Below are 19,363 nucleotides of genomic sequence, written 5' to 3'. Positions count from 1 at the left end.
TAAAAGTTTGCCTGCTCCATTTTATTCACCCCTTCCTCCAGGGAGCTCAGGGTGGCATACATTGTCTTCCCTTCCCCATTTTATCCTCACGGCAACCCAGGGAAGTAGGTTAGACTGAAAGATAAATTGTGAGGATTAGATGGGGAAGGATGGACAGTGCATACCCTGTAGGAAAGCAGTGCAGAATAAATCACTATTCTCCTGCCTGGAGATTGGAAACCCAAAGGTATTTGTGTGCTAACAGCATGAGAAGTCTGGTGATTGCCTCCACAGTCGGTATAACCTTGAGAGAGTGGGAGTGGCAGAGATAACAGAGAGCCTGTACACACACACACATTCCAAAAGGATGCTCGAATGCTTGAAACTTTCCTCTACGCAGGGAGAAGGAGTGTGAGAGGAAGGGGGGAGGAAATGGGGGGAAACTGAGCTTATAAATAAATACTGGGAAGCCGAGAGGTTTCAGATCAGCTTCCTGCAGACTTGTGTCCTGTCGTCTTTGCATCGCATGCACCCCTGCACCCCACACCCCAAAGAGTGACACCACAATACCCCAAGGGCCAAACCACACATTATGACTTTTGGTGTGTTCTCTCTTGGTTCCCTGGCTTGGCTCTGAATCAGTCACATGTCAGCTGTGAGGAACTAATCTTCCAAGTGCACAGGACCCTGGTTCAGATTGGGGCCATGGTTTTGCATGTACTTTTGTACTTTTCCCCCAACCTGAAAACAGCCCAGAGGGGCACTGTTTTCCCCATAAGGAGACTGCAAAAGTGTCCTGATGGGTAACCGGAATTCTCAGTACATGTCTGCTCAGCAGTACCCTGTGGTGCCACTGGCCGAATGTTTCATGAGTTAGGCCCCAAGAGAGCAGGGATTTGTACCTAGGTCTCCTGAAACACTGTTCACATGTTACAGTGAATGCTGCATGTTTATAAAAAAACAGACCACATGCATTCACTTTGACAAAGAAAACCGGGCCCCAGTACCTAGATAAACACGGGGTTTCAATCACACATTAAGAAGTACAGGTATTGAATACAGCATGAGAATTACTCAGTGCACATACAGAGAAATACTAAGTGTACACTGTACATGGGTTGTACATGAGTTCACTGGAACTTCTGAACAGGGCCTGAATTGTCCAAGCTTGATGCTTTAATTGCACCTCAGGTCCAGTAGCACCTTAAAGTCTAACAGAATTTGTGGCAGAGGATGAACTTTCATGAGTCACTGCTCACTTCTTCAGATACCTCATTCCCCCTTTATGTCTACTTTTGGTCCCGAACACCACAGAAACTGTCGTCTGATCAGCAGTAATTGGCCAGGCCTCCGCTCTTCTCTTTTGAATGTGTTTTGCTATATTCAGAGGCAGGCACAGAGTGACTGCAAAGCTGCCACGGACTGGCCTGCTGCCCTCACTAAGCCTCTAAGTTAGTCGCTCTCGAAATGCTCACCTAAAAACATACATCTAATGAATATAAATGGAAAAGAAAGCTTGCTGTAAACATAGATATTTTAAGAACTGACCTATGATGCTCTCCTCTGTTACCTTTTCCAGGTCAAAGACTTTTGGAGGCTCATCCTAGTGCTACTACTGAGTAGCAAGTCACGTAGGAAACCAGAATGAAGTCATTTTTTCCAAGGCAAGTCTCCTACTGCCCCCCATGTCTATCTCCTTCAACCCTCCGCTTCTTGAAACTGTACAGGTTTGCTTGCGACCAAGTTTCTATCAGACAGGGCACCCTCCGCTGCTCTGAAGCCGGGAGGAATTCAAAATTCTTTCTCTCAAGACGGCAGAGCAAAGAACAAGCCCTGCTGCAAAGAAGCGCTTGCAACGGATCTGCAGAGGCTGATATTCCTCCCTATTCCTCCCCTCCAGTTCCATGGATGCGCACTAGAAGTTGGCACACTATGTAGGTTACGATAAATAATTTGTTAGCAATTTACGTGGGTCTGTGTGCTTCCCTCCGCTTTTGGCTGAATTATTAATGGCCAAAAAACCCCAACACACACACACAACTACACACTGTGGAACTGTGTCAGCCCGGTGCTATTTTTATGATTGCGGTTGGGGTTGGGGGGGAGGGAGCGGCGGAGTTGGTAAGGAGCCAACGCACCACTCTGGATGTTGAGAGCATGGTGTTTGTCCAGAGACCAGCCTCCGAGTTTGGACGCGTCGATTTCATAGCCCTGAAGCACCGCCGTCCTCTTCTCCCAAAGGATCAAGTCCGGACACGCTTCGTATGACACGATTCGTATTCGAACCCCACTGAGACTGGAGGGGGTGAGGTGGGGAGAGTGAGAAAGAAAGAGAGAAACCCATTGTTTAGTCAACCCAGAAATGAGAACTTGGTGTACAGCGGTTGGATTATCACGGGGTGTGGTCAAAAGCGCCTTCCTGCAGGTTAGAACCAATTTCTGATTGAAAACACCATCACGCTCATGCCGAGTTTTCCCTCTTGAGAGCATTTTACAAAAAAGGTCAACATGGCAATAGATGTCGAACAAACGTGCTAACTGTTTAAAAACTGCTCAACCGGGGAGATTCTTTTTGGTTACAGGACATTCAAGGTCTCCAGTTTGCGATTGCGATCTTCTGACTCAGCAATGCTCACCTGTGCCTCTTTGACACACCGCCTAGAATAATAAAATTGTAGAGTTGGACGGGGGCCGTACAGGCCATCTAGTCCAACCCCCTGCTCAAGACAGGAACAGCCTAGGCAGGGATGTCAAACTCACTGGAAATGTGTTATTTAAAGTTTTTAAAAAATCTTTAATTGTGTTTGAATGTGTCCTTTATAAAGTTTGTATCTCCGCTACCTGGCATTACCTTTTATGACACACGTGGCCCGGCCCAACAAGGTCTCATTTATGTCCAATCCGGCCCTCATAACAGATGAGTTCGACACCCCCAGGCCTAGAGCATCCCTGACCAGTGTTTGTCCAGCTGCTGCTTGAAGACTGTCAGTGAAGGGGAGCTCACCACCTCCACCAGCCCATTCCACTGCTCAGCTACTCTTACTGTAATTCCCCCCCCCCATATCCATCTGGTACCTTCCAGGCCGTAATTATTGCGAGTTCTCTCCTCTGCTGCTAACAGGAACAGCTCCCTGCCCTCCTCCTCTAAGGGACAGCCCTTCAAATTCTTCAAGAGAGCCATCATGTCCCCCCTCTGCCTCCTCTTCTCCAGACTGAACATTCCCAGGTCCCTCAGCCTTTCCTCGTAGGGCTTGGTCTCCAGGCCCCCGATCATCCTCGTCGTCGCTCTCCTCTGCACCCGCTCCATTCTGCCCACATCCTTTTCGAAGTGAGGCCTCCAGAACTGCACACAGTAACTCCAGGCACGGCCTGACCAGTGCAGTGTACAGCGGGACTAGCACATCTTGTGATTTGGATGTCTCTTTGTGAGCACTGTTTTCCAGTGGGGTGTAGGGCTGCCAGTTCCGGGTTAGGAAATACCGGGAGATTTTGGGGGTGGAGCCTGAGGAGGGCGGGGCTAGGGGAGGGGAGGGACTTCAGTGGGGTATCATGCCATAGAATCCACTTTCCAGTCTGCCATTTTCTCCAGGTGAGCTGTTCTCTTGTCGCCCGGAGATCAGTGGTAATCCGGCCCGTAGCCACAGTGGGGCTATTGGGGGCTCCACCCCCTTCCTTAAAGGGCCAGCCCCACAAGATTTCCTTCTGAAAATGGGAAGGGATATCACTGCTTGAGGCAGGGGAAGGTTAGAGGGTGTTTTTGCATTTCATTTATGCAGGGCTCTTTTTGTAGAAAAAGCCCAGCAGGAACTCATTAGCATCACAGGCCACACCCAACAGCAAAACCCATTAGCATATTAGGCCACACCCTGACAACACAGCTCATTACCACATGTTTACTAGCAATCATTGGTTACTGTGTTCAGGTGACTTCCTTCTAGGAGTCAAGAAGAAGAAGAAACTCCATTGTTGTGCGGCCATGTGTTTTGTACGTGTAATAGGCTTACCAAGTGGTGGTAGGGGATCCGCATGTCTTCACAGGATCCCTGCCGTGGGGACGGCGGTACGTGATGCACCCGCCGTCGCCAGGATGTGACGACGCGTCGCTTTGGCAACAAGGCTGTTATGGAGTCCCGTTGCCAGAGCGACGCGTAGCGTCACATCCTGGCGACGGCGGGTGCATCACGTACCGCCGTCCCCACGGCAGGGATCCTGTGAAGACATGCGGATCCCCTACCACCACTTGGTAAGCCTATTACACGTACAAAACACATGGCCGCACAACAATGGAGTTTCTTCTTCTTCTTGACTCCTAGAAGGAAGTCACCTGAACACAGTAACCAATGATTGCTAGTAAACAGACTTAGATTTTCCCGGGCTTTCTTCCCATTGGCTCTGAGCCAAGTTTCCCTTCCAGGTCAGTCTAAACAATAGTGCAGAAGGTAAAACAGATTAACCCTATAATGACTGAAATCTAGATCTTGCACCTCACATATTTGCAACAACAAGGAAAGATAAGACTCACATTCTAGCTGTATGTGAAGAAGTGAGCAGTGACTCATGAAAGCTCCTGCCCTGACACAAATGTCGTTAGTCTTTAAGGCGCTTCTGCTCTTTTCTACTGCTTAAAGGTAAAGGTTCCCTTGCTTGAAAGCCAGTCGAGTCCGACTCTAGGGTTGCAGTGCTCATCTCCGTTTCAAAGCCGAAGAGCCAGCGCTGTCCAAAGCCTCATGTTTCAGTAAAGTGGGCAAGGACATTGCCTGGCGGGGGAGCCTGCAGTTGGCAGGTGGTTTCCACCTTGACACAGGAGGAAACTAGAAGACAAATTAAAAAAACCTGTAAGGAAACTGGATGTTTACAAGTACGTCTATTAGGGCGCGCAGGATATGTTCGACACTCCGTTTGGGAATCGCCCTCCCGATGCAACTGCCGAAATATTTTTTATCAAAACTTAGTTTAGTCCCAAAACTAAGAAGGGCTTTTGCTTTTGCTTCCCTCGGCAGTTTTGAAGGGCAGATATAAGGAAGTAAAAAGGTAAAGGTTTCCCTTGCTCGAAAGCCAGTCGAGTCCGACTCTAGGGTTGCGGTGCTCATCTTCGTTTCAAAGCTGAGGAATCAGCACTGTCTGAAGACGTTTCCGTGGTCATGTGGCCGGCATGACTACACACCAAGGCGCACGGAACGCTGTTACCTTCCCACCGAAGTGGTACCTATTTATCTACTTGCAATTTCTTGCTTTCGAACTGCTAGGTTGGCAGGAGCTGGAACTAGAGACGGGAGCTCATTCCGTCATGCGGCACACTCGGGTCTCGAACCGCTGAACTACCGACCTTCCACAGCCTGCAGTTCAGCGTCTTAACCACTTGAGCCACCGCAGCTCCTTAAAGAAGTATCATACTCTAATAGAACATGCAGACACTCATATCATACCATTGAAAGCATCGAACGCATGATTATGGAGTGCCCTATATTCGATGAGTTGAGGGCTAATTTAGTCAACCCTTTGCCTAAAGATATGGAACTGCTAAATGTGCGAGCCCAACTATCACGGCTACTGTCGGATACCAATGATCGTGTCACCCTTTCCGTGGCAAAATTCATAGGCGCAATAATCAGATACAAGAGAAATAATACTAAGGTCTTTTGAAACATTTTCTTTGGTTCTGATTTCTGCTTAAGGTGATAGCCGTATGAGCAGTACTAGACAGACAGACAGACACACACAAACACAGAGGAGTAACAGGTAAGCTGCAAACCTTCCTCGGGTGCAGGCCTATTGCCAGGGATGGAAGAAAAGGTGCCTCTTTTGCAAGTGCGGCTCTTGGGTTAGATGCTGCGTGAATACAGCTGCTCTAACTGAAAAGGGACATCCAATGAAATGGGGTGAGAGAACACATCTGAGGCCCTATACTGAATCAGAGCTTCACTGCAAAGGGAGGGTTCGATCCTAGCTCTCAGTTCCCAGTCTGACACTCTTAGAAGAAGAGAAGAGGATTGGATTTATACCCCACCCTTCACGTGGAGTCTCAGAGCGGCTTACAAACTCCTTTCCCTTCCCCTCCCCACAACAGACGCCCTGTGAGGCGGGTGGGGCTGAGAGAACTCTGACACAAACTGCCCTTTTTCAAGGACAGCTGTGCCAGAGCTTGTGACTGACCCAAGGTCACATCAGCAGGTGCAAGTGGAGGAGTGGGGGAATCAAACCCGGTTCTCCCAGATTAGAGTCCGCGCACTTAACCACTACACCAAACTTACATCAGTAGAGTCCAGTAGCACCTTAAAGAACAAAATTTGTGGTAGGGTTTGAGCTTTTATGAGTATCTGAGGAAGTGAGCACTGACTCACAAAAGCTCCTCCCCTGCCACGAATTTTGTTAGTCTTGAAGGTGCTCCTGGACTCTTGCTCTTTTCTGCTGCTATAGACAGACAAACACGGCTACCCGTCTTAATCGATCTCCATGGAAGGCACCACATTTAGCTGTACAGAATGGGAATCCATCAACTTTGCGATATAAGGACAGATGGATTCACATTCTAGCTGTATCTGAAGAAGTGAGCAGTGACTCCCCGAGAGCTCCTACTCTGCCACGTATTTTGTTTGTCTTTAAGGTGCTCCTGGACTCTTGCTCTTGTCTGCTGCTATAGACAGACTAACAAGACTACCCACCTGGATCTGACTCCATGGAAGGAAACACAAGTAGCTGTACAAAGTGGGAGTCCATCAGCCTTGTGATATAAGGACAGATGGATTCACATTCTCGCTGCATCTGAAGAAGTGAGCGGTGACTCACAAAAGCTCCTCCCCTGCCACAAATTTGGTTAGTCTTGAAAGTGCTCCTGGACGTTTGCTCTTTTCTGCTGCTACAGACACACTAACAGGGTGACCCATATTCCTCTTACATCACACTGCCTCTCTGCCAAGACTGTCAACGAGACACGGGAACGGTTCCTTACCGAAAGCTTCCGACAGCCCATAGACCTTCTGATTGTAGACGTCCGTCTTGTCCCATACGAAGTAGTAAGACAGGTCGGGACCTGCGGCGAACCACTTCCGGAAGAGGCGCCCCTCAACGGCTACCATGAGGTGGACTTTCATCAGGTTGAATGGTATAGTGGGGTGGGTCAAGCTAATCCTCAAGACTGATTTGTAGCCGGACGTCCGACTGCTCAGGTAGCTCAGCTTTATTTTAGTGCCTGAAATCTTAACCTCTTCTTGCAAAGCCTGGAAAAAGGGGAAACGAGAGCAACTTACAGGAAAGCCGTCATTCGATGGCGCTCAAAGCGGGCTAAGCAGTGTCAACAGTTAACAGGAATTCTGTTCTTACACATACCTGAACGAGACATCACTAACAAAGAAACCAGCTCCGACACAGACAGGTTTATATGATTGGTCTCAGAAGCTACACGTTGGAATCTCAGAATCTATGCAGAAGTGAGCCGTGACTCACAAAAGCTCATACCCTACCAAAGACTCTTCAAGAAGTGAGCAGTGACTCATGAATACTCATCCCCCTGCCACAAATTTTGATAGTCTTTTAAGTGCTACTGAACTCTCGCTCTTTTCTACTGCTACAGACAGACAAACTCGACTACCCACCTTCAGGGCTATTTTTGGGCAGGAACGCACAGGAACGGAGTTCCGGCTGGCTCCCGAGTTGGCCACGCCCAGCAGGAACTCATTAGCATAATAGGCCACACCCAACAGCAGAAATTCATTAGGATTGGCTACATTCGGGTTCCTGCTACAAAAAAAGGCCCTGGGTTTGGACAACAAACAAGGTAAACAGAATAAGAAGCAAAAGGTGGGTGTGGCTGGATGACCACACTTCTGGTGACATGGGGGTATGGCCTAATATGCTAATGAGCTGCTGTCAGGGGTGTGGCCTAATAGGCTAATGTGTTTCTGCTGTTGGGTGTGGCCTATTATGCTAATGAGTTCCTGCTGGGCTTTTCCTACAAAAAAAGCCCTGCCCACCTTGATCTTTTTTGGATGGTCTCATTTTAAGACTTAAGGTCTGGTGGTGGAAAGTGCCCTCAAGTTCCAGTCAACTTATGGTGATCCAGTAGGGTTTTCAAGTCAAGAGATGTTCAGAGGTGGGTTTGCCATTGTCTGTCTCAGCGTAGCAACCCTGGGCTTTTGGTGGTCTCTCACCAAGTACTAACCAGGGCTGGCCTTTCTTAGCTTCTGAGATCTGACGAGATCGGGCTACCCTGGGCCATCCAGGTCAGGGCAGATGAACAGAGGTGGTTGGCCATTGCCTGCTTCTGCCTAGCAACCCTGGGCTTCCTTGGTGGTCTCCCATCCAAATACTAACCAGTGCTGAACCTGCTTAGCTTTTGAAGATCTAATGAGATTGAGTTAGTCTGGGCCATCCGGGTCACATCACTTAAGGTCTACATTTGCATTATTCCTAGTCTCTTCTTGTCCTGTTTGGGTTGGCAAACAACCCTTAATTTCCAAGGTCTTTGCCTTCGCTCTAGATCAGAGGTCAACCAGCATTTATAATTAAAGAGCAAACTGCACTGAAACTGAGCACAAGAGACCAACGAAGAGCCAGTGTCAGAAAGACCATTTGTCCCTCCTACCAAATTTCTCTGCCAGATTTGATATGTCCCTTCAGTGGCATGGCGCACTGAAACTTTTCTTCAAGAACCTGAAAAGGTAAACTGAGCAGAGGACCAACAATAAAAACTTAGTTTAAAAATATATGTATTTATTTGTAAAGGATTAAAAACCATATGGGGGCCCAATCAGACCTCATGTAAAAATTCCAAAACCCTATGTACACAAGAACCAAGGGACTTGACCTGACGCGTTGTGGCCTGTTAGGGCCTTCTTCGGAGGTCAAACACAATGAGGAACAAACTGGCTTATACATAATACAACAATTATACAGCATAGATACAAAATGGACCAGAGAGGAATTGTTCCAGAGTGGAATTACTAGGCATAGAATGAAAGTATAAATGAGGCCTCCCAAGATCGAATCATATGCCAAATGATATTTCACTGATATTAATCTAGAAGCAAAAGAAATATTAACCAATGCAATCTAAAGTATTGAAACTCAAGTCAAAAATAATTTATATATATTTGTATCTCTCTCTCTCTCTCTCTCTCTCTCTCTCTCTCTCTCTCTCTCTCTCTATCTATCTATCTATCTATCTATCTATCTATCTATCTATCTATCTATCTATCTATCAAAATAAGAATTTTGTTGCTTCTGGTCCAGAAGGTGCCTTTCAACAGCTGTTCAATCCAAGCCAAAACGTCCTCAACAAGACTGTCCCTTTAGCAAAGAGCAGTGAAAACTTTCTGAAACTTTCTACCATTTTGCCATCTATGCAAACAGTGACGTGAAACACATGTTCCAATATATTTTCCAATACAAATTCCGGGGAACAACGTACGACTGCAGGGTTCATTCAGCCAAATGCATGTGAAATGTCACTGAGCAGCCAAGAAAACATGTTATTTCAATACAGATTCCAATATTCAAGCGAAACACTGGCAAAGAATTGGGACAGAAGGCCTATGCACAGATAATGGGAGAAATGATGGCGGAACAGAGCCAGTTTGCGTATGTGTGTATGTTAGCGTACCAGGGATCTATAATAATTTTTTTTAAATCACACCATTTACACAATTTACTTGAAAACTGGAGGATGCATTATAGCAGCCTCAATAACCCAGGCTAGCCTGAGCTTGGGCACTTTCACACTTTGCTGAATAACGACCTTCCAGTCCACTTTCAGTGCACCTCGCAATTGGTTTTTACTACACAAAATGGCAAAAATCGACCTGAGAACGATTGCTGAAGTGCACTGGAAAATCGATCGAAAATGCATTATTCGGGGTGTGTGAAAGTGCCCCCCTTTCGGAGCTCGGAAGCTAAGCGGGGTCGGCCACAGTTAGCATTTGGAGGGGGGGGCCCACCGAGGATGTCCTGGGTTGCTATGTGCCTCTGGAGTGCCCCATGGAGTGCGGTTGCCAACCTCCAGGTGAGAGCCTGATTCCTAGCTACTTGGAACATACTTGGAGACTTCGTGTCATTTTGAATCCTGCCAAAGCTAGGTTGAGAAAAGCGGCCTGATGAAGCCCTAAGAAACGGCAAAGCAACCTAGGCGTGCCGTCGCCGCTCCTTCGGTTCGCACTACAGCTAGTCCTGAACTCATGCCGTCTACTGTACGCTTTCTTCTGGAAACTCTTCCTCTGCACCGTGAGCTGGTGACCGCATCAATCTGAAGAGAGACTTGTACTTTCAAGGACTATTAGGTCGCCATTCAACTGGGGCAGCTGTCATTTATGCCTGGTGGCAAAACTATTTGTTATATGTATTAATTCTGGCTGTAAGAAGACTTGTGAAGAAGTAGAAGAAGAAGAAGAAGAAGAAGAAGAAGAAGAAGAGGAGGAGGAGGAGGAGGAGGAGGAGGAGATTGGATTTATACCCCGCCCTTCACTACCCAAAGGAGTCTCAGAGTGGCTTACAAACTCCTTTCCCTTCCCCTCCCCACAACAGACACCCTGTGAGGTAAAAGAAGAAGAGATTGGGTTTATACCCTGCCCTTCACTACCCAAAGGAGTCTCAGAGTGGCTTACAAACTCATTTCCCTTCCCCTCCCCACAACAGACACCCTGTGAGGTAAAAGAAGAGATTGGGTTTATACCCCACCCTTCACTACCCAAAGGAGTCTCAGAGTGGCTTACAAACCCCTTTCCCTTCCCCTCCCCACAACAGACACCCTGTGAGGTAAAAGAAGAAGAGATTGGGTTTATACCCTGCCCTTCACTACCCAAAGGAGTCTCAGAGCGGCTTGCAAACTCCTTTCCCTTCCCCTCCCCACAACAGACACCCTGTGAGGTAAAAGAAGAAGAAGAGATTGGATTTATACCCTGCCCTTCACTACCCAAGGGAGTCTCAGAGCGGCTTACAAACCCCTTTTCCCTCCCCCTCCCCACAACAGACACCCTGTGAGGTAGGTGGGGCTGAGAGAGCTCTGACAGAAACGGCTCTTTTTCAAGAACAGCTCTTATCAGAACTACGGCTTGCCCAAGGTCATCCAGCCAGGTGCCAGTGGAGGAGTGGGGGAATCAAACCTGGTTCTCCCAGATTAGAGTCCGCGCACTTAACCACTACACCAAACTGGCATAAGAAGACAGTGGTCTCTAGTGTGATTCATACAGGGCGACAGCTGATTCTGTTTATTTGTCTGCATAACCTCCAGGTGGTGGCTGGAGATCTCCCGCTATTACAACTGACCTCCAGGCGGAAGAGATCAGTTCGCCTGGAGAAAAAGGCCACTTTGAAGGTAGACTCCATGGCGTGATACCCCACTGAAGTCCCTCCCCTCCCCAACCCCCGTCCTACTCAGGATCCTCCCCCCAAATATCCAGGTATTTCCCAGCCAGGAGATGGCAACTCTAATGGGGGGGGCAGTCAACCAGGAGTTGGTTGCGACTTGACGGCGCTTAATTATTAAATAGGGCTGCCAGCTCCGGACTAGGACATTTCTGGAGATCTTGGGGATGCGGGGTTTGGGGAGGCGATGGACTTCAGCCATAGAGTCTACCCTCCGAAGCGGTCATTATCTCAGGCGGAACTAATCTCTCTTGTCTGGACATAAGATGTGATACCGGGGAATCTCCAGGCCCCACCTGGAGGATGGTAGCCCCATTACGAAAGGATATACCTGTGTGTTTTCAACAAATGTTCAGAAAACTTTTCTAACAGCTCAGGTGCTGGCGATATCTGCACAGAAAGCAGTAGGGCGAAACAAAGGCTCATCTGGAACAACAAAACCCAGACTACTCCATCTCTTGGCAAGGAGATGTGGGAACAGTGGCATAAGAGCATAAGAAGAGCCCTGCTGGACGAGACCAGTGGTCCATCTAGTGCAGCACCCTGTTTCACACAGTGGCCAACCAGTTCCTCTGGAGGGCCAAAAACAGGGCACAGAGGCTGAGGCCTTCATAAGAACATAAGAAGAGCCCTGCTGGATGACATCAGTTGTCTATCTAGTCCAGCATCCTGTCTCACACAGTGGCCAGCCAGCTCCTCTGGACGGCCAACAACAGGGCACAGAGGCCGAGGCCTTCCCCTGATAAGAACACAAGAAGAGCCCTGCTGGATCAGACTAGTGTCCATCTAGTCCAGCATCCCGTCTCACACAGAGGCCAACCAGTTCCTCTGGAGGGCCAAAACAACAGGGCACAGAGACCGAGGCCTTCCCCTGATAAGAATCTCAGAAGATCCCTGCTGGATCAGACCAGTGAGGGTCCATCTAATCCAGCATCTTGTCTCACACAGGGGCCAACCAGTTCCTCTGGAAGGCCAACAACTGGGCAAAGAGGCTGAGGCCTTCCCTGATATTGTCACCTTCTGGCACTGAGATCCAGAGGTTGGCTGCCTCTGAACGTGGAGGATCCCTTTAGTCACTATGGCTCGTAGCCACTGAGAGACCTCTCCTCCACAAGTGGATCGAATCATCTTTTAAAGCTGCGTGTTCCTGTGCCCATCACTACATCCTCTGGCAACAAATTCCACATGTACTGTCATGTGGGCGGCTGGTGAAGATGGTGGATATTTTCCATAGCAGGTGCTTTTAATTACATTTTAAAAAACCCAGCCTGTTATTTCCCTCTGAAGGTTAATTTTAATTATACAGGAGTAATAAAAGGAAGCTTTGAGCAATTATCAGAGACGCCAAATATATCCTGAGAAGGAGTCAGGAGTTTCAGCAAACAGACGGCTCAGATAAGTCAAAAGCCGCCATTCCATAGCTCTCAAGCATATTTACTCTCGCCGACCCGGCCCTTTTCGATTTGCATAGCTCGCCGCGTACAAGGGTGAGAAACGACAGAACGGGGAAAAGCCAGGATATATTTTTTTTCCTTCTCCTTAAAAAATTATGTATTTTACAAGCTTAGCAACCAGGCATGCTGTGATCAGACACGGCCAGCTACAAGTGGAGCAGTGTTAGGCGAAAGGGGTGGTGCGTGGGGAGTAGCCCTTTAATGCAATCTGTCTTCACAGCCCCCTCGCAAGGGAGAGGAGCAGGCTGAAATAACTACCGAGGATGCAACGCCCGGTCCAATTCTGTGTTAGGAAATTATTGCTTCTCTCAAGTGTGGGCCCGCCTTTATTGACTGACTGCTGTTCTGCACGAAAAGGTCGAACACGGAGGGAAACGAAGCCAAGCGAGTGCTGATGAAAGGCTCTGGGAGGGGGGCTGGCGTAAAACGATGAAGCGGCGGGAGGAACGTCAACATGCGAACGCCGTGACTCCGAGCTCAGCTCAGACGCCACGTGACCAATGTTCCCTCTAAGCTGTTGAGTCTTGTGAGCAAAAATTCCACTTTGTGAGCTACCGGCATTAAAGTTGTGAGCAAGCGATTTGGCTACTGCATCAATTAGTTTGCTCTGGAGTTGTCCTTCCAAAGACAAAAATCTGTGAGCCGGAGGCTAAAAAACCGTGAGCCAGCTCACACTAACTCAGCTTAGAGGGAACACTGCACGTGACCAGTGTTCCCCCTAAGCCGAGTTAGTGTGACCTAGCTCACAGTTTTTTAGCCTCCGGCTCACACATTTTTGTCTTCGCTCAAGAAGCAAACTAGTTTATGCAGCAGCCAAATCACTTGCTCACAACTTTAATGCCGGTAGCTCAAAAGTAGAATTTTTGCTCACAAGACTCCACAGCTTAGAGGGAGCATTGGTCCCATCTTTTTATGAGACGCGTGGGACCTGCGCAGAGGGTAAAGTCCTAAAATGGGGAAGGTAAGGTGAGGCTAAGGAGGGTTCTCTGTGGACCTCACTGAGGGCTTCCACAGCAGGATGATAGTTTCAATTGTGTAGCCGTGTTGGTTGTCAGTAGAAGTCCAGTAGCTCCTTAGAGGGGACTGGATAAACATCTGGAGCAGAGGTCCATCAGTGGCTCATAGCCACAAGGTACAGAGGGAAAACTCTGTCTGGGGCAGTCATGCTCTGTCTCCTTGGTGCTTGCGGGAGCAACAGTAGGAGGGCTTCTGGAGTTCTGGCCCTGCTGGTGGACCTCCTGATGGGACCTGGGTTTTGGCCACTGTGTGACACAGAGTGTTGGCCTGGATGGGCCATTGTCCTGATCCAACATGGCTTCTCTTCTGTTGTTATGTCTGGGGCAAGGGATGCTCTGTCTTCTTGGTGCTTGGGGGGGAACAGTGGGGGGGCTTTTGGAGGTCTTGTCCTGCTCGGCATGGCTTCTCTTCTGTTTTTATGTCTGGGGCAAGGGATGCTCTGTCTCCTTGGTGCTTGCGGGAGCAACAGTAGGAGGGCTTCTGGAGTTCTGGCCCTGCTGGTGGACCTCCTGATGGCACCTGGGTTTTGACCACTGTGTGACACAGAGTGTTGGACTGTGTGGGCCATTGGCCTGATCCAGCATGGCTTCTGTTTTTATGTCTGGGGCAGTCATGCTCTGTCTCCTTGGTGCTTGCGGGAGCAACAGTAGGAGGGCTTCTGGAGTTCTGGCCCTGCTGGTGGACCTCCTGATGGCACCTGGGTTTTGGCCACTGTGTGAGACAGAGTGTTGGACTGGGTGGGCCATTGGCCTGATCCAACATGGCTTCTCTTCTGTTTTTATGTCTGGGGCAGTGATGCTCTGTATTCTTGGTGCTTGGGGGGAACAATGGGAGGGTTTCTGGAGTTCTGGTCCTGCTGCTGGACCTCCTGATGGCACCTGGGTTTTGACCACTGTGTGACACAGCGTGTTGGACTGAATGGGCCACTGGCCTGATCCAACATGGCTTTTCTCTTATGTTTCTATATCTGGGGCAGTGATGCTCTGTCTTCTTGGTGCGTGGGGGGCAACAGTGGGAGGGCTTCTGGAGTTCTGGCCCTGCTGGTGGACCTCCTGATGGCACCTGGGTTTTGGCCCCTGTGTGGCACAGAGTGTTGGCCTGGATGGGCCTGATCCAACATGGCTTCTCTTACGCTTTTATGTTCTTAACAAGATTTCTTGAGAGCGCAGGCTCCCATCGTCAGATAGGGACCTCCATTCGTACTTGCACTCGACAAAGGAAGCTTTGACTCTCAACAGCTTCTACCCTGGAAATCCCGTTTGCCTTTTAAGGTGCCGCTGGACTCAGATCTTGCAGCAGGGTGAGGAAACTATGGTCAGAGAAAGCCCCTGCCCTCTGTGATTCCCCCACTCCTCCTCCACATGCAGCTGCTGGCGTGATCATGGGTCGGTCACAACGCAATGTTCCCTCTAAGCTGTGGAGTCCTGTGAGCAAAAGTTCTACTTGGTGAGCTACTGGCATGAAAGTTGCGAGTGATTTGGCTACTGCATAAGTTTGCTCTGGAGCCATCCTTCCTGAGCGAAGACAAGAATGTGTGAGCTGGAGGCTAAAAAACGGTGAGCTAGCTCACGCTAACTCAGGTTAGAGGGAACACTGGTCACAAGTTCTCTCAGAGCTGTTCTCTCAGGAGCAGGTTCTCTCAGAGCTCTGTCGGCCCCACCTGCCTCACAGGGTGCCTGTTGTGCGGAGGGGGAGGGAAAGGAGTTTGTAAGCCGCTCTGAGACACCTTTGGGTAGTGATGGGCGGGGTATAAATCCAATCTCTTCTTCTTCTTCTTTTACCTCACAGGGTGTCTGTTGTGGGGAGGGGAAGGGAAAGAAGCTTGTAAGCCGCTCTGAGACACCTTTGGGTAGTGATGGGCGGGGTATAAATCCAATCTCTTCTTCTTCTTCTTTTACCTCACAGGGTGTCTGTTGTGGGGAGGGGAAGGGAAAGAAGCTTGTAAGCCGCTCTGAGACACCTTTGGGTAGTGATGGGCGGGGTATAAATCCAATCTCTTCTTCTTCTTCTTTTACCTCACAGGGTGTCTGTTGTGGGGAGGGGAAGGGAAGGGAGTTTGTAAGCCGCTCTGAGACTCCTTTGGGTAGTGAAGGGCGGGGTATAAGTACAATCTTCCTCCTTCTCCTCCTCCTCCTCTTCACTGCTGCATTGTCCGACAGTGGCCCTCAAGCAGGTAAATAAGGCTGAGAGCAGAGCACGGCTCCAAGTTCTCTGGTTTTCTTTTCCCTGTTCTATTTTTTGTTGCGCAGCCTTGAGTGGATAAATCTGGGACCTTTCTGCTCCACATTTCACTGCTACCCCGTTGTAAATAACGTAGCTCTGGGAACCGGAAGTTTTTTTTTTCCAACGGAGACTATTGTAGATTTTTGCTGCCGGGGAGTGCTGCTAACCAGCTTTTCCCTGTTGGTCGACGGGACGTGAGTGGAAACGAGGGGAGGCGACGGCAAGCGTTAAATATTAAAAAGATGCAAATGTGGTATGTAAATTAGCCGAGGGCGCTGAAAGGGAGAAAACCTTTGTGTGTCAAGGAAAATCACAGGAGTGTGGGGAGAACAGGCAACGGGGTACCTTCGAGTAAAAGAAAGCAGAGGTGCTGCTTGGCTGGGGTATCTCTAGGCTAATCCTGCTTCAGCGGCCTGCCTACCCACCTCTAACTCCATCTCTCAAAGCCTCTGGGTGGCCCTCGGGTCTTCCGGCTTCTTGAACTTTGGCAACAGGGCCAAATAACGTATCATACATGAATACATGAAGCTGCCTTATACTGAATCAGACCCATTGTCCACCAAGGTCAGTCCTGTCTACTCAGACTGGCAGCAGCTCTCCAGAGTCTCAGGCTGAGGTCGTGCACATCACCTACCGCTTGGTCCTTTTTAACTGGAGGTGCCGGGGATTGAACCTGGGACCTTTTGCATGCCAAGCAGAGGCTCTGCCACTCAGCCACAGCCCCTGACTATGTCTCTCCAGGGTCTCAGGTGGAGGTCTTTCACATCCCCTACTGCCTGGTCCTTTTAACTGGAGGTGCTGGGGATTGAACCTGGGACCTTCTGCATGCCAAGCAGATACTCTACCACTGAGCCACAGCCCCTGACTATGTCTCTCCAGAGTGTCAGGCTGAGGTCTTTCACATCACCTACTGCTTGGTCCTTTTAAACTGGAGATGCTGAGGATTGAGCCTGGGACCTTCTGCATGCCAAGCAGAGGGTCTGCTGTTGAGCCATGGCCCCTCTCTATGGCTTTCCAGGGTCTCAGGCAGAGGTCTTTCACATCCTCTACTGCCGGGTCCTTTTAACTGGAGATGCCGGGCATTGAACCTGGGACCTTCTGCATGCCAAGCAGAGGCTCCCACTGAGCCACGGCCCCTCTCCATGGCTTTCCGGGGTCTCAGGGAGAGTTCTTTCGCATCCCTTACTGCCTGGTCCTTTTAACTAGGGGATTGAACCTGGGACCTTCTGCATGCCAAGCAAGATATTCTACCACTGAGCCACCGCCTCTCCACTAATGTGTAGTTCCGCGATAGGCCATTTTACAGGAAATTACAGGTGGTTCCAGCCTGGGTAAACCAGCCAGCATAGGGATTGGGGGTGCAATTAACTCTTTCATTCCTGGCCACTTCATCACCTCCTTGGCTGCTTAGCTGCTACTGCCATGAGATGTGGGGTCCCAGTATCTTTCCACCCATGAATGGGAAAACAGCTTGGGGAGGGCGGTGTGTGTGTGATTCCCAGGTCCCTCAGCCTTTCCTCACAGGGCTTCTTGGTCATCCTCATCGCTTTCCTCTGCACCTGCTCCATTCCGTCCACATCCTTTTTTGAAGTGAGGCCTCTCTGAAACGTCCAAACCCCAGTAGGGATCACCAGAAGTCACACACACACACACACACACACACACACACACACACACACACACACACACACACGGGCTGCCAAGCCGCGGCGGGGGATCCGCACGTCTTCACGGGATCCCTGCCGTGGGGGACAGCGATATGCGTTGCACCGCCGTCGCCAGGATGTGACGCTACGAGTCACTCTGGCAACAGGACTCCAAACAGCCCCGTTGCCAGAGCGACGCGTAGCATCACATCCTGGCGACGGCGGTGCAACGCGTATCGCTGTCCCCCGCGGCAGGGATCCTGTGAAGACGTGCGGATCCCCCGCCGCGGCTTGGCAGCCCTAACACACACACCCCATCAAAAAAAGTTTCTCCTTCCTTTCTCCATCACGGTGTACTGGATCTAGGGTCAGCGTCACCCAGTGCACTCTGGGAAACGTAGTTCTCAAGACAGGCATCAGCAGCAGGCCCACATGTGTGGTGGAATGGGAGGACCCCATGGCACCCCCATGATCCCTGGACCTAGGCTTAGGGTAACCCGAGCTTCTTTTGCTGATCGGCTGGCAAACAGCTTAGTTTCCCTGAGGCTGATTCGAAGGGGAGTGTGAGGGGAGGGGCTCATCCATCACCACAGCTCAGTCTTGGCAAGCAGGGATACAGGAGACCCCCGACGCAGAAATATCCCACCACCGCCTCAGCTTGATTCCCACCTGGATTTCTGGGACGATGGGGCCTCTCTCGGAACAGGAGCTGGCAAACGCCGTCAGGGGGGACGGTGAGACCACGGGATTGGGCCGGGCGAAGTTGCTGAGGTCGCAGCTTGGGATGTCGTTTTCCTCGTGCCTCATGACGATGGTCTCCATGACGAAGAAGCGATCCCACGGCAGCCAGAGGGTGTGCTCTTGGGTAATGAAGGGAGCCCGTTCAAAATGGAGGATGATGGAGATCCCGCCGTTGGTGACGAGGTCAAAGCTGTTCAGAAACAGAGACGGAGGGAGGAGGGGGAAAAGAAAACAAATTAATGGCGGTGCTCCGCCCCACCCCCCCCTTTACATCCCAGTGAAATTTCCCTTTAACAAACAGATTGTGTGGAGACAGATCAAGACGGGTAGCCGAGTTAGTCTGTCTGTAGCAGGAGCTGGGGTGGCTCAAGTGGTTAAGATGCTGAACTGCAGGCTGTGGAAGGTCGGTAGTTCAGCAGTTCGAGACCCGAGTGTGCCGCATGACGGAGTGAGCTCCCGTCTCTAGTTCCAGCTCCTGCCAACCTAGCAGTTCGAAAGCAAGAAATTGCAAATAGGGACCACTTCGGTGGGAAGGTAACAGCATTCCGTGCGCCTTGGTGTTTAGTCATGCCGGCCACATGACCACGGAAACGTCTTCGGACAGCGCCAGCTCTTCGGCTTTGAAACGGAGATGAGCACCGCAACCCTAGAGTCGGACTCGACTGGCTTTCGAGCAAGGGAAATCTTTACCTTTTTACTTCCTTATATCTGCCCTTCAAAACTGCCGAGGGAAGCAAAAGCAAAAGCCCTTCTTAGTTTTGGGACTAAACTAAGTTTTGATAAAAAATATTTCGGCAGTTGCATCGGGAGGGCGATTCCCAAATGGAGTGTCGAACATACCCCGCGCGCCCTAATAGACGTACTTGTAAACATCCAGTTTCCTTACAGGTTTTTAAAATTTGTCTTCTAGTTTCCTCCTGTGTCAAGGTGGAAACCACCTGCCAACTG

General features: G+C 49.8%; 1 protein-coding gene across 1 annotated transcript in view; it reads right to left on the bottom strand.

The window, feature by feature from the left end:
* The window catches only part of LOC107120134 (teneurin-4-like), a gene marked incomplete at its 5' end in the record, with an annotated part of 82,661 nt that extends 64,056 nt beyond the window's left edge, over positions 1–18,605 (bottom strand). Inside the window, 5 exon segments of the mRNA XM_015422781.1 lie at positions 142–171; positions 2,118–2,247; positions 2,250–2,275; positions 6,929–7,196; positions 18,344–18,605. Coding sequence (XP_015278267.1) covers positions 142–171; positions 2,118–2,247; positions 2,250–2,275; positions 6,929–7,196; positions 18,344–18,605 — 716 coding nt within the window.
* Positions 18,606–19,363: the final 758 nt, after the last annotated feature.

Source organism: Gekko japonicus, unplaced genomic scaffold (genome assembly GCF_001447785.1).
Source record: "Gekko japonicus isolate JY-2015 unplaced genomic scaffold, Gekko_japonicus_V1.1 scaffold3519, whole genome shotgun sequence".
Lineage (NCBI taxonomy): Eukaryota > Metazoa > Chordata > Lepidosauria > Squamata > Gekkonidae > Gekko > Gekko japonicus.
Note: the sequence above shows the minus strand (reverse complement) of the source record. Positions and strands in the feature narration are given on the sequence as shown.